Raw genomic sequence first — 13,422 nt, 5'->3', positions numbered from 1 at the left:
GTCAAATATTTCATCACAACCCAGTTCTCTGGAGCCTTGTAGATGAGTTATTATATAAAGTGCTCGCCTCTTAGTAGATGCTCACTGAGTACTAAGTCCTCTCTTCCTTCCCTACTCACGTTGAAGGGGAAGAAGTGTTCCAGGGTTATGACAATGGAGAGAATCCACAAGTTTGATTAAAAGATTTTATTTTAGGGTCATGAAAGTATTGCAGAGTTCTACCAACAGTTTGAATAGGTGTCTATATAGTGCCTGATGCCTAGTTTCTATCCTAAGCCCTCCTCACCTGAAGTTTTCAACTTAGGGGATAAGGGGTAGAGTATACTCAGTCAGGGGTAGAACGACATTATTGTGCTTATTCCAGCAAATAAGAGGATTGATTGGTTATTCAAGGAAGGCTACATCACAAGTTACGCATATTTTTAAAAACCCAAATTCTGGATTTCATACCTTTGTAGCACCTGTGGTACATTTCGTCGGTTTAACACCTAGCTAAACTGGCTAACTTCAGTCATGAATTTGCTAATTACTTAGCTTAAATTTATCTTATTAAAATCTGAAAGAATACAGCTGTTATCTTGATTTTTGTCTTTACTAGACTGATGTTCCAGGAGGAAACGGGAAAAGGGAATCCGTCACATCTCATTGTGTTAAGTAAGTTTTACTTGTGTTGTTTTGCACAAGATACAAAGGATGTGAGCATTTATGTCATACAGAATAAACACTTCAGATGTATGATTATTCAGATTCTCAATGTGTCTTTTTAATTATGAGGAAAACTGCTTGTTTAAAAATTCTGGTGAAATTGCAACATGCTGATAGAAGCAACTCCCCATATCAATACAGGCCATATAGACAGGCACAAACAGTCTATCCCGGTGCGTCCCACAGCCTGGCCTCACTCGAGCAGAGAGGTTTCATCATCCAGGGCATTTTGTGTTGGCCTTCTGCTGTTTATCTACCAACAGATTTCTAGAAGGTTCAAATATTTTTGTCATAGTGTTAGGGAACCGCTGACCGAAACCACCCACCTTGGCTAGGCACGATGATAACCACTTGTACGAGCTGTCTCACAACAGGAGGTCCTGATAAGGAACTTGCTGCTAACCAGGAGAATTCAGGAGGGGCTGAAAAGAGGGAAGAGATACCAGCCCATAATATGTCTTGTAAAACTAACTAGAAGAATTCAGGAGGGGCCAAAGGGAGGGAGGATACACTAGCCCATAATATTGTCCCACCAAAGTCCCAGAATCCCTCACACTGGAATCCATCTTGGCTGAGGATGGGCGCACCACCAGGAAGGACCCTGAGTCAGACTAAATATGGGCCAACCAAGATGACTGGGAAGAGACAACCCGGAAACTAACCCCATTACCATAAAACCTGAGACTGCGAGCCACGTGGCAGAGCAGTTCTCCTGGGGTCTCTTACCCCGCTGCTCTCCACCCAGGCGCCCGTTCCCAATAAAGTCTTTTGCTTTGTCAGTACGTGTGTCTCCTCGGACAATTCATTTCTGAGTGTTAGACAAGAGCCCACTCTTAGGCCCTGGAAGGGGTCCCACCGCTTCCTGCAACAATAGAAAATATTTAAACCTGATAGAGGGACTTCCCTTGTGGTCCAGTAGCTAAGACTCCATGCTCCCAATGCAGGGGGCTCGGGGTCAATCCCTGGTCAGGGAACTAGATCCACATTCCGCAACTAAGAGTTCACATGCCGCAACTAAAAGATCCCGCATGCTACAACGAAGATCCCACATGCCACGACTAAGACCCGGTGCAGCCAAATAAATAAATATATATATTTTTAATGAACAAAAAAGTAAACCTAACAGAAATATGAACCCTACAAAAACTGCTAGGTATTTTGTATTGTTTTGTTTTTGTTTTTGAAAGTAAAGGAAGAGTTAATTTGGAGGGGTCGTCTTTATGTTTGAAGACCTTTCCGTGAATTTATGTACCCTTTTCTGCATCACTGTAACTCCTTTGTGATTTAAAACACTGCCACAATGCAATTTTATATTCCAGTTAAATGAGCAAATTAATAGAATTCAGTACCTGCTGAAGACTGTAAACCTGTCTTTGAATCGGTCAGACATAAGAAGATATGCTCCCTGAGGACTTCAGAAAATAAATGCAAAGGTTATCACAAATAAGAAAACTCCTGATGCCACAATAGTTCAATTCTGTTTCAGGTTCAGTTTTTCTCCTATTTTTAAGCAGTGTTTACTGTGTCAGCAGGTTGAATTTAAAGTGGGCTTTCATGGCTGTTGATGCATTGACCTGACTTAAATCAGACTTTGATTGGAGCGAGTACCCACCTATTCTCTTCAGGCAATTGCATCTCCTTAGTCATAGCTGTTGAAACTTCCTTTCCAAAGCCTAAAATCAAAAGTTTGGGAATCAGTCATGTCTTCTAGGGACACAATTTCATCTGTTTTTATCTTATTTTCAGTCAAAATTGTAGATCATTCTAATTCTCAGAAATGAAGGCTTTTTAAAGGAGATACAAAAATCATTTTTAAAACAACAGTGTAAGATATAAGATTAAATGTTATAAGACAATAAGCCGAGTTTCTGTTTTCTTCGAACCTTCTAGTTTTGAAGGCCATTCATCTATATACACAACTCACTGATTCAGCATACATTGAGCATCTACCCTGCCCAGCTGGTGCCCATTGCATTTCTGCCATGGAAGTTTGATGTCTTGCCCTGAGATTCTCAGGGTTAACACTCCTAAACTCAGTGCATTTATGACTGAGAGGGTTCAGACTTGGCCCTGGATTACTGTGGCCCAAGGATACAAAGACAAGGAGACTGGGGAGATTCTGTCATGAAGAAAAGGTGATCAAAAGATGTGCAACATTAACCAACCACCAGCTGCTTATCTGGGATTCTGCCTGTATTTGTGACCTTGACTTTAGCCTTTCTGAGTGAATAGGTTCATATCTAAAAAGTAAGGACTATCATTTAGAAATATAGCTTATTCTTTTTCATGGAAAATTTTAAACTATGCCTAGTATACCTTGTTCCAAAGTAAACACAGAATAAATATTTATTGAAAGACTAAATGAAGGTTTTAAAGCATTCTGAAAGTTAGTACTCTCTAGTGTAACCCACAAATGTGGTCTTCTTTCTTCAGAGGCCCAAGATGTGTTGCTCGATTTGAGTATATTGGAGACCAGAAGGATGAGTTAAGTTTCTCAGAGGGAGAAATTATTATTCTTAAAGAGTATGTGAATGACGAGTGGGCGAGAGGAGAACTTCGAGAGAGATCTGGGATCTTCCCCCTTAACTTTGTGGAACTCATTGAGGATCATCCCACCTCTGGTACAAATGTTTTAAGTGAGTACAGAGAATATGGTTTTTTATTATGTCCTATCCTAATTCAAATAAACCAGATAATAGGTTAATTCTTAAGTTGCATAATAATCTACATTGCCATATTTTTTAAGGTAGAAGGAAAAATGATTTTTAAATGGTCAACATCATTATTGGGATAGTCATTGTTGTGGCAGTCTCTCAAAGAGCTGGCTTTGGTGTTTTAGGTAGTTAGTGGTGGCTTCATATTAGAAATGGCAGAAAAAAAAATCACTGACTTTCAAACAGAAATGGCCTATAGAATATAACTAATGTGTATCCTCCTTCACCTTACAGTAAAGGAAACAAATCTGGAGAGGGTAGTGCTGGGCAAAGTTATACAGCCAGTACATGAAGAGACTGATCTGGAATCCCAGACTTTTCACTCTCCCCCCAAAGTTTTTCTCCAATACTATATGGTCTTTACAGCTGAAGTTTTGACATTTTTTTAAAATACAGGCACAAAGGTACCACTGAAAACCAAAAAAGAAGATTCTGGTGCAAATTATCAGGTAGGCTGCTTGAATAGATAACTGTAGTGAAAGCCAAGTTTTATCTCTGGGAGGACTATTAAAATCATAATTATCAAAAGAAAATGTTATAAATCATTTTTTGTGTTTTTTTAAAAATTTATTTATTTATTCATTTTTGGCAGTGTTGGGTCTTCGTTGTTGTGTGCGGGCTTTCTCTAGTTGCAGAGAGCGGGGGCTACTCTTCATTGCAGTGTGTGGGCTTCTCATTGCAGTGTCTTCTCTTGTTGCGGAGCACAGGCTCTAGGCACTCTGGCTTCAGTAGTTGTGGCACGCGGGCTCAGTAGTTGTGGCTCGTGGGCTCTAGAGTGCAGGCTCAGTAGTTGTGGTGCACGGGCCTAGTTGCTCTGCGGCATGTGGGATCTTCCCGGACCAGAGCTTGAACCCATATCCCCTGCATTGGCAGGTGGACTCTTAACCACTGCGCCACCAGGGAAGCCCTGTAAGTCATTTTTTAATTCATGTAGCAAATATTTGAAGTAAACAGATGATTAATATCTTTATTGCATATAGAGCTCGTACAAATGAGTTAGAAAGACATGCGAACCCTGATAAAAAACAAGGAGAGATATTATTAGAATATTCATGAAAGAGATATTATAAGTGGCTGATATTAAAAAAGTATTTAACCTTATAGTAATCAAAGAAATGCCTTGTAAAGAGACAATAAAATACCATTTAACGTATCTAATGAAGATTCAATACAACTCAACAGTAAATAATTATAAGTATGTGAATGTTAAAACAGAGAAAGTGCAGATTATTGTTATCATTATTTTTATTTCTCACCCTAAGAAAAGGATGAAAAATGAGACAAGGTTTTAGTCACAAAGATGGTCATGGTGGTGTTATTGTAACAAGAAAAAATTGGAAATAACCTAAATATGGTCATTATCGGGAGAATGTTCTGAGGACATTAAAAACTAGATTTGTAAAGTAAATGGCATGGGAGGAAAACATGTATTATAGGGAAGTTGAATATATAGCATAAAAAGACTATGAGGAAATGTGTTTGTTACCATTCAGTTGCCCTTAGGTAGTGAGATTATAGGTGGTTGGGTGTTCTTCCCAGTCTTCATATATTTCCGAACTGCCAAGTGTTTAGGAGCATTTGTATTATTTTATAATGGGAGAGAGAAAAAAATGGATTAAAATTTTTACACTGTATAACATGGCTTCAGAAGTGTTTAAACTGAATAGGAATGTGGGTGACTTCCCATTGTTTTTTGTGACATTATTTTAGAAGAGTGAGCCTGATGGGGTCATTGTTTGTCAAAAATGTCAGTGGTAATTAGGCTGTGTGTCTCTCAATTCTTTCATCTTCCCCCCACTGCTAAAGTCAAACAGGAAAGAAAGGGACTACAGTTCTCCAAAAGGAAATGTTCACATGGTTCCCTGTATTTCTTGGGAGTGACAAGTACCGTTCTTTAGGGTTGGTTACCCAAGTACAGGAACAAAACGGTAGGGTTAGGGTTTTTTGTTTAATTTTTTGTTTTTCTTTCAAGCCATCAGTTGATGAGAACTTAAGATGTACCAGGCACTGTGCTAAGCATTCTACACGCATTACCTCATTTGATCCCCAAAGCAACTCTAAGATGAAGCTGAGGCTCAGAGTAGAGAAGCTTCTTGCCCAGTGTCAGCGAGGAGGTGGCAGAGCTGACTGGCGGGCTCCAAGCCTTTGCTCTTAGTGTTATCCTTGCCTCTCGCTTGGGCTTCTTGAACATAGGGCTCCCATCGTGACTTGGCAGTGATGCCTCTTCTCAGGGCAGAACCTTCTTCTGATGTGTTTGCAGTAAAAGCATTACTGTTGGAGCATTCCCCCACACTAGCCCACCATATCTGGGTGATTATCCTGCCAGCCTTGGAGTTAACTATGCGTCATAAAGTTAAAAGTGTGGGGACTTCCCTGGTGGCACAGTGGTTAAGAATCCGCCTGCCAATGCAGGGGACACAGGTTCAATCCCTGGTCTAGGAAGATCCCACATGCTGTGGAGCAACTAAGCCCATGCACCGCAACTACTGAAGCCCGCGTGCTCCAGGGCCCGCATGCTGCAACTACTGAAGCCTGAGCGCCTAGAGCCCATGTGCTGCAACAAGAGAAGCTACCGCAGTGAGAAGCCCGTGCACTGCAACGAAGAGTAGCCCCTGCTCACTGCAACTAGAGAAAGCCCGCATGCAGCAACGAAGATCCAATGCAGCCAAAAAAAAAAAAAAAAATTAAAAGTGTGAACTAATGAAGTCCTGTGCCATGGAATCTGATAGCCTCTGAAACATGTAGAGACCTGGGAATTAACAGACTGCCCATTCTGATCCTTCCTAATTTAGATAAAGAAGAACCTCACTGAAAATTATATGCTTTGCCAGAATGTTTTCATAGTGTCATAAATACTATACACAAATATTGCAAGCTTTTATCTAATTTTAGTGTAACTGTCATAGATAATAATTAGAAAAAATTTTTGCTTAAGCATTATATAGCCCTTTAAAGCAGAAAGTCACAAATTTTATCACGTCTGTCATTTAGAATTCTATTTTAAGAAAAAGTTATTGGAAACTTTTATTTCTGAAACTCAATAGTGACATAAGGTGTTGAGTGATTTAAAGTGGCCTTCAGGCGTTGAAATCTTATGACCCCTTAGCTTTTTTTCCACCACTTTTTAAGCTTTGTAGAAATTACTCTCAAACAAAATCTCACATTTCTTACCAAACTTCTGATTTGAAACAGGAGAACAGTCTTTCTGCAGAATGGTGCGAAGCTCTTCACAGTTTCACAGCGGAGACCAGTGACGACTTGTCCTTCAAGAGAGGAGACCAGATCCTGATCATGGAACGTGTGGACTCCGACTGGTACAAGGGCAGACTGCGCGACAGGGAGGGCATCTTCCCCGCAGTCTTCGTGCGGCCCTGCCCAGGTGCGACAGCTGCAAGGAAGGCTCTTACCCTCTAAGGGGAGTGTGAGGCCTTTGAAATGATACATATTCCGTTTCCCTCTGGCCATGTTCAATTTAAGTTGTTTGCCTACATTTGCAAGTTGATTCATAAAGTCATGCAAACTTTCTTCATATAATTTATTGAAGTTATGGGGAAAAGAGATTTTAAAATGCCTTCAATTAATAATGGCTAATTTTGTCTCCTAAATGTTAATATATTTTGTATAATTTTTTTCCTGCTAAGACAGCATCCTTCATCTTGTTGCAAGTTAGGTAAATTCAAAATTAATTGGAAGTATTATGTCCTGGGAATGACAAGGGGGTTTCTTAAAATGTTCGACTTGTGTTTTAGTCCAATGTCTTTCTATATATTTGAATTTTTGGTGTCTTCACAGCTGAGGCTAAAAGTACGGCTGCTTTAGCACTGAAGGGGCGGAAGGCCAAAGCCTTGTATGATTTCCATGGGGAGAATGAAGATGAGCTTTCCTTCAAGGTCAGAATGTGTATCTTTTTGTAATTGCATTAAGCAGCTATAAATTTTGAAATGTCTTCCACTGAAGGGTGGAACATTTGGGTGGAGTACTGATCATTAGTCAAGAATGAACAGAGCTTCCCTGGTGGCGCAGTGGTTGAGAGTCCGCCTGCCGATGCAGGGGACACGGGTTCGTGCCCCGGTCCGGGAAGATCCCACATGCCGCGGAGCGGCTGGGCCCGTGAGCCATGGCCGCTGAGCTAGCGCGTCCAGAGCCTGTGCTCCACAACAGGAGAGGCCACAACAGTGAGATGCCCGCATACCGCAAAAAAAAAAAAATGAACAGATCTCAGACCCTCATTCTAAAGGATGAGATTAGAGAAAGTGAATAGGGCAAATGTAAATTATCAGCAAGGAATTTAGGTACTTAAAGAAAGCCTGATTGATATCCATAGCACCACAGTCGCCTACCAAATTCCTTATTCCTTAGCCTTATAACACGTCTCACTAATGTTGGAGGTTTCATTGGTAGCCCTAGTAAAGGATGATCCTCTACATGGCCCTTGCAGCCTTCATGTCTTTGAAACCAGCGGAGAAATCAGGTGGCAACTACTACAGCTGGCCTCTGCAGCAGTGCCTCATAAGACACCGGAGTCTTGTCCACAAAGACACTGACTAGACTTTAGGGAAATGATCCCAAAAGGTTAAGGTATTTTGCACAAGTTTTTTTTTTAGAAGCCTAAAATCTAATCTTAATCTTACTTCATCAAGGAAGTACCTTTTATTTTTTTTAAGTAAAAAGAATACTTCCATGATCCTGTTTCCGCAGTCCACAGTTCGACGGTGGTCAGAGGAAAGCACCCAGGGTAGTACTTTGGGATTGGGCCAGAGGAAGGAGGGTGGCTTTAGTAAGTCATTGCTGTCAGAAGAGCCTGTGTCAGACAGTGGGAAATTCTCCATTATCGGAGATGCTCAGAGGCAGGGGTGCCATAGAAGGAATTAAAGTATCCAGGAGTGATTGGACAAGATGAGACTTAAGACAGAGGGTACCCAAACAAGGTTTTCATCTGTCTACAACAAAATGAGGAAAACAGTGATATTGGGTATGTGCAGGCTTTAGGGGAGCCATGGAGAAGGGGAGGCATGCCTAGATATATAAGGTTGCTAACTTTTCTATTTTGTGATGGAGTTTTACTTTATTCTGAGAATTTCTTCTCTCTCATATTAAAATGTCATTTCTATTATAAAATATTATTAGTAAATGTATAGATTTCTTATGCAAAATTATAATTGGTAACCCTATATCAGTTTTTTTTTTAATTTATTGGTCCATAAAATCCAAATGTTTAGAAACTGTTGCCCTAGTCCTTTTCAATCTTGAGAGTCAGTGGCTCAAAATTAATTCCTTTTATCTTTACATAAAATGTTACTGCAAGTGAACACTCTGGATTCAGACTTTTGGGATATTATTTTGGCCTTCATTTAGGTTATGTCAATGTAACAGAATTCACAGTATCATCCAGAAAATAGGTTGTCTTCATTTTACAAATGCCTGGCTGTAAGCAAGATAGTTCTAGAGATTTTTAGTTAAGGGATTCTGTACCACTTTCAGAGTTGTTGATCATTAATATTTTATTAAATATCCACAGAATATTAGTAAATAAAACTTTTTAAAATTGTCCTAGCCCTCAGAAAACTGACATAGTATGTATGTATGGACCAGAGCTAAGAAAAATAATTTTAGTCAGTGATTATGTTATAGTTTAGGAAGTGGAAGGAACTTACTTGTTAGTCAGTGATTATGTTATAGTTTAGGAAATGGAAGGAACTTACTTGTAACAGAACCTTTGAATGCCAGAATTTTTACAGATTTTAGCAAGGTAAATTAATGACATGGGATAGTCAGCATTTTCCCTTAAGAAAGGCCTTAAATCAAACCTGTTTTCCAAAGGGCAATGTCCTAGGGCTACAAATAAATCCATTTAGCCTGATAAAGATATTCTTAAAAGTAGCCAGGGTCATCTTGGACCATTATAGAATCCTAAACCCAGATTCTAAGCAACAGTTAGAAACCATAAAGAACAAAATAGTTTCAGGAGATAACAGAAGACATAATTTTTGAAATTGAGGAATTATAATTCATACACGAATAAGATACACAACCCTTTTGACTAACCTGATGAGGATAAATCATGTGCTGAGTCAGGGTGAAGCTCTTTAAGACAGGAAAGAATGCAAATTTGATGTTGAGGCCGTGGAGGAATGGAATAAACCAAATGGTAGAGGAGAATACCATTATGTGGAAGAATATAGAGTACAAAGTGCTCAGGATGTTGAGAAAAGGCAATTGCAGTAAAAACCTTTCTAAGTAAAAAGGTCTACTGTAAAACGTGGTGACCTCATGCCTAATAGCAATACAGGCCCTGGAATCACACTAGGTTTGAATTCTGTCTCTACCACTAACTAGACATGCAACACTGAGCAAGTCACGTAATCTGACCTTCAGTTTCCTTTTCTTTAAAATAAGGTAATCTATAAAAATATTTCTCAAAAATGGGGATAATAATAGTACCCACTTCTAGGACTGTGTTGTTGTTTAAATGAATTAATTTCCACTATTCTTAGTTTGTTAAAAAATAAAAATAGGGCTTCCCTGGTGGCGCAGAGTCTGCCTGCCAATGCAGGGGACACGGGTTTGTGCCCCGGTCCGGGAAGATCCCACATGCCGCAGAGCGGCTAGGCCCGTGAGCCATGGCCGCTGAGCCTGTGCGTCCGGAGCCTGTGCTCCCCAACAGGAGGCCGCAATGGTGAGAGGCCTGCGTACCACAAAAAAAAATAATAATAAAATAAAATAAAATAAATGAGTTAATTCCCATGAAGTACATAGAAGAGGGCAAGGCATACAGTAAACATATGGCTCACTCTCTCATCTTCAGATCTTTGCTTAAGTGTCACCTGGCTGCCCTAAAGAGATGGCAGCCCACACTTTCTGTCCTCCTCTGTTGGCTTATTCATCTCCCAACTCTAGAATAAGGTCTTTACTCTTTGCTGTATCCATAGTGCCCAGAATAGTGTCTGACACACAGTGGGTACTCAATAATTGTTAGATGGGGAAAAAAAATTTTATATATATGATAGCTGGTATTTTTATTTATTAAAGAAGAATTTTAGATTAAGAGTGGTGAATTTGGGGGGCACAAAATACAACCAGGAAAATAAAAGTGCAACAAGGGTGACAATGGCAAAGGAATGCGCTTTGATGAAAAGAGCATACAAGCTAATGGCATCATTAGGGTTAGGTCATCTTTGTGGTACATTGTTTAATCCTCTTGGCAAATCAAGATAAATGAGTTATATAAAGAGGAGATGTACATGCCTCTCCAGGTGGGCTGCTTACCATGCTTATCCTCAATAGAAACTAATCATTATTTTCAATTCCTGTCTTCTTACAGGCTGGAGACATAATAACAGAGCTGGAATCTGTAGATGATGACTGGATGAGTGGAGAATTGATGGGAAAATCTGGAATATTTCCCAAAACCTACATTCAGTTTTTACAAGTCGGCTAAAGGTGAAGCTTGACTGTGTTCCTTGGCACAAGAACTCACTTGAACTATCACTTTGACTATCAGATATGTTTTTGCACTATTTTTTTAAACTGAAAGAAATATCTATGCTGTACATGGTATATCAGAACTTTCTGAAAGCAGAAAACATCTGATTTTGTAGTTAGCTTTCATTCACAGTAGAAACGTGCACACGGAAACCCATGAGCACATTTCTACCAAGGAGGACATCAAGCAGGATTAGCAAGGCAGGCAGACCCTTCCCCCGGGAAAGTGTCTGGTGACAGGGCAGCATGAGGACACTTAGAAGCAGAAGTTGCACTTGGACCTCTGTGTTCATCAGCACAAGTAAATTAACCTGCTTCTTTATTTTCTACTTTAGTTTTAAAAGAGGATATTTGTTATTCTACATGCTGTAACTATCAGGCCATGGTTGGTAACCTAAATTTCATCACTGATATTCAAATTAATTCTAACAGCTTGAGCGCATTATCCTTATTACTGGAGCAAAGCCTTGCTCCAGGAGAGGGTAGTTCATTGACTAGTGGGAGCCTTTGTGAGCACATGGTGAATCAGCTCACAGTCACCACATGCGCCTGTGGTAGCAGGTGTTTCCCCTTTGTCCCAATGTTTGAAAGGTGTTGAAATTTGATGTATCTTAGTCAAAAGAACCAAAACCATCCTGAAATGCCTTGCTAATACAACTAACCCTTCCACATACCTACAGTACTTAATTTCTTTCCTCTGTGTATACTTTATGTTAACAGGGTTATTATAAGCACATTTTCTGAATCTGCAATCATTCTTTTGACAATTACTGGTACCCAAAGAAAAATTCATTTTCTTTGAGTTACCCCAGTAATATATAAAACTATGTCTTGTTATAGTGGTACATTATGAATCACATATATCTCAGAATACAGAACAACTGTTAAGATGGAAAACAATGCCAAACCCCCAGCTCATTCTTCCAAGTATAATCAGAGCGAAAAATAATTTGAGAATCTGAAGGCTGATACTTTTGGGGTTGTTTTCTTTTTTCTCCAGCTCTTCCCTGCACAGTTATTAGAGTAAATAAAAAACCACTTTCCTGCTATCCATTGTTATGCATTCCAGGCTTAAGATAAAAGTGGTTCCTTGCAACACTGAATCAATTACAGTTTATGGGCTAAAGCCAAATAGGTCGAAGACAATCTTCCGAACAGATCAATGGAACAGAACTTCATTGAAAATGTAAAACACTTTCCCAACTATGTTCATAACTTTCTTCTATTTTTGAGAAGAGTTTCATATGCTGGGCCACTTTTTAGCTTTTGTTTTTGTTTCCACTGTCTGAATTCAAAGTTAGGCAGTAAGTGGTGAAACCATCATGTGAACACCATGTGGGGTTCTGTAAGGGAGGAGATATTTACTCTTTTATTAAAGCTCATTTCCCAGTATATGGTTAAAATTGATTTTGGAATATGGGGGCTGTTTGTTCTACATGTTTTGGGTAAAGAGGACAGTATAAAGAAAACTGGTCAAATTTCACTCAAGTTATTTCATAAGAAATGGATGACTTAAAGCATATTATCCCAACTAAATTCCTATTTGCAGCAAGCTTGTACAACAGCAGGAAAGAGAGAAGTGGGGGGGTAGTGTCTGGGATAGGACATGAGGTATATTTCTTTGCCTGTGTAATTTTAACATCTTATATCAAAGATCATGAAAACCTAGCTTTACTGGAGAAAAATATTCCTTTTAAATTTTGGCTTCTGTCAGCAGAATGATAAGTGCAATAGTTGTAAATCTACTTGACACTATAATAAACCGAACTGAACTTTTCAAAGTCCTTTTCTCATACATATTAGACTGAGGTTTTTGAGAACAGAGTTGGTATCTTATATCTCCAGCCCTTTTCACCATATAGGCTCAATAGGTTTTCGGTTGGTTGATTGTTTGGCTGGCTGGTTGGACAACTTTCACATAATAGTGATACTATCTTGGATCCAATATGCTCCAATATCTTTCCTCTTTATTGACAAAAATCTTTATTGACAAAAATCTTTATTGAAACAAAATTTGCAGTTTTATGTCTTCCATTCCATCATGCTACATTTTTTGCTTGCCATTTATTACCTACTCAACTGACAAGAAGTAAAAATGTAGCATGGTGTAGGTTTTTCATAGGTGCTTTTTTTTTAATTTATTTATTTAATTTATTTTATTTTTGGCTGCGTTGGGTCTTTGTTGCTGTGCACGAGCTTTCTCTAGTTCCAGCGAGCAGGGGCTACTCTTCGTTGTGGTGCCCGGGCTTCTCATTGTGGTGGCTTCTCTTGTTGCAGAGCACGGGCTCTAGGTGCACAGGCTTCAGTAATTGTGGCTCATGGGCTCCAGAGCACAGGCTCAGTAGTTGTGGCGCACGGGCTTGGTTGCTCCGCGGCACGTGGGGTCTTCCCGGACCAGGGATCAAACCCGTGTCCCCTGCATTGGCAGGCAGATTCTTAACCACTGCACCACCAGGGAAGCCCCTTCATAGGTACTTTCTTATTCTGTATATTGACTGAACATGATTTTTATACTCAGTGA

At 39.6% G+C, this 13,422-nt stretch overlaps 1 protein-coding gene across 13 annotated transcripts in view; it reads left to right on the top strand.

The window, feature by feature from the left end:
* The window catches only part of SH3D19 (SH3 domain containing 19), a 179,832-nt gene extending 167,150 nt beyond the window's left edge, over positions 1-12,682 (top strand). For 9 of the 13 annotated variants that reach the window (XM_027117159.1, XM_027117167.1, XM_027117158.1 and 6 more), the window contains 6 exons: positions 599-654; positions 3,139-3,341; positions 3,816-3,868; positions 6,612-6,798; positions 7,212-7,309; positions 10,741-12,682. In XM_027117159.1, the coding sequence (XP_026972960.1) occupies positions 599-654; positions 3,139-3,341; positions 3,816-3,868; positions 6,612-6,798; positions 7,212-7,309; positions 10,741-10,857 (714 nt within the window). In that variant the 3' untranslated portion in view covers positions 10,858-12,682. Of the gene's footprint in view, positions 1-598; positions 655-2,595; positions 2,835-3,138; positions 3,342-3,815; positions 3,869-6,611; positions 6,822-7,211; positions 7,310-10,740 lie in introns of those variants that run through there. The other 4 variants (XR_003435026.1, XM_027117162.1, XM_027117163.1 and 1 more) reach the window with 4 other exon arrangements.
* The last annotated feature ends 740 nt before the right edge of the window (positions 12,683-13,422 follow it).

Source organism: Aethalodelphis obliquidens, unplaced genomic scaffold (genome assembly GCF_003676395.1).
Source record: "Aethalodelphis obliquidens isolate GAN/ISIS:26980383/991018 unplaced genomic scaffold, ASM367639v1 scaffold17, whole genome shotgun sequence".
NCBI classification, from domain to species: domain Eukaryota; kingdom Metazoa; phylum Chordata; class Mammalia; order Artiodactyla; family Delphinidae; genus Aethalodelphis; species Aethalodelphis obliquidens.
Note: the sequence above shows the minus strand (reverse complement) of the source record. Positions and strands in the feature narration are given on the sequence as shown.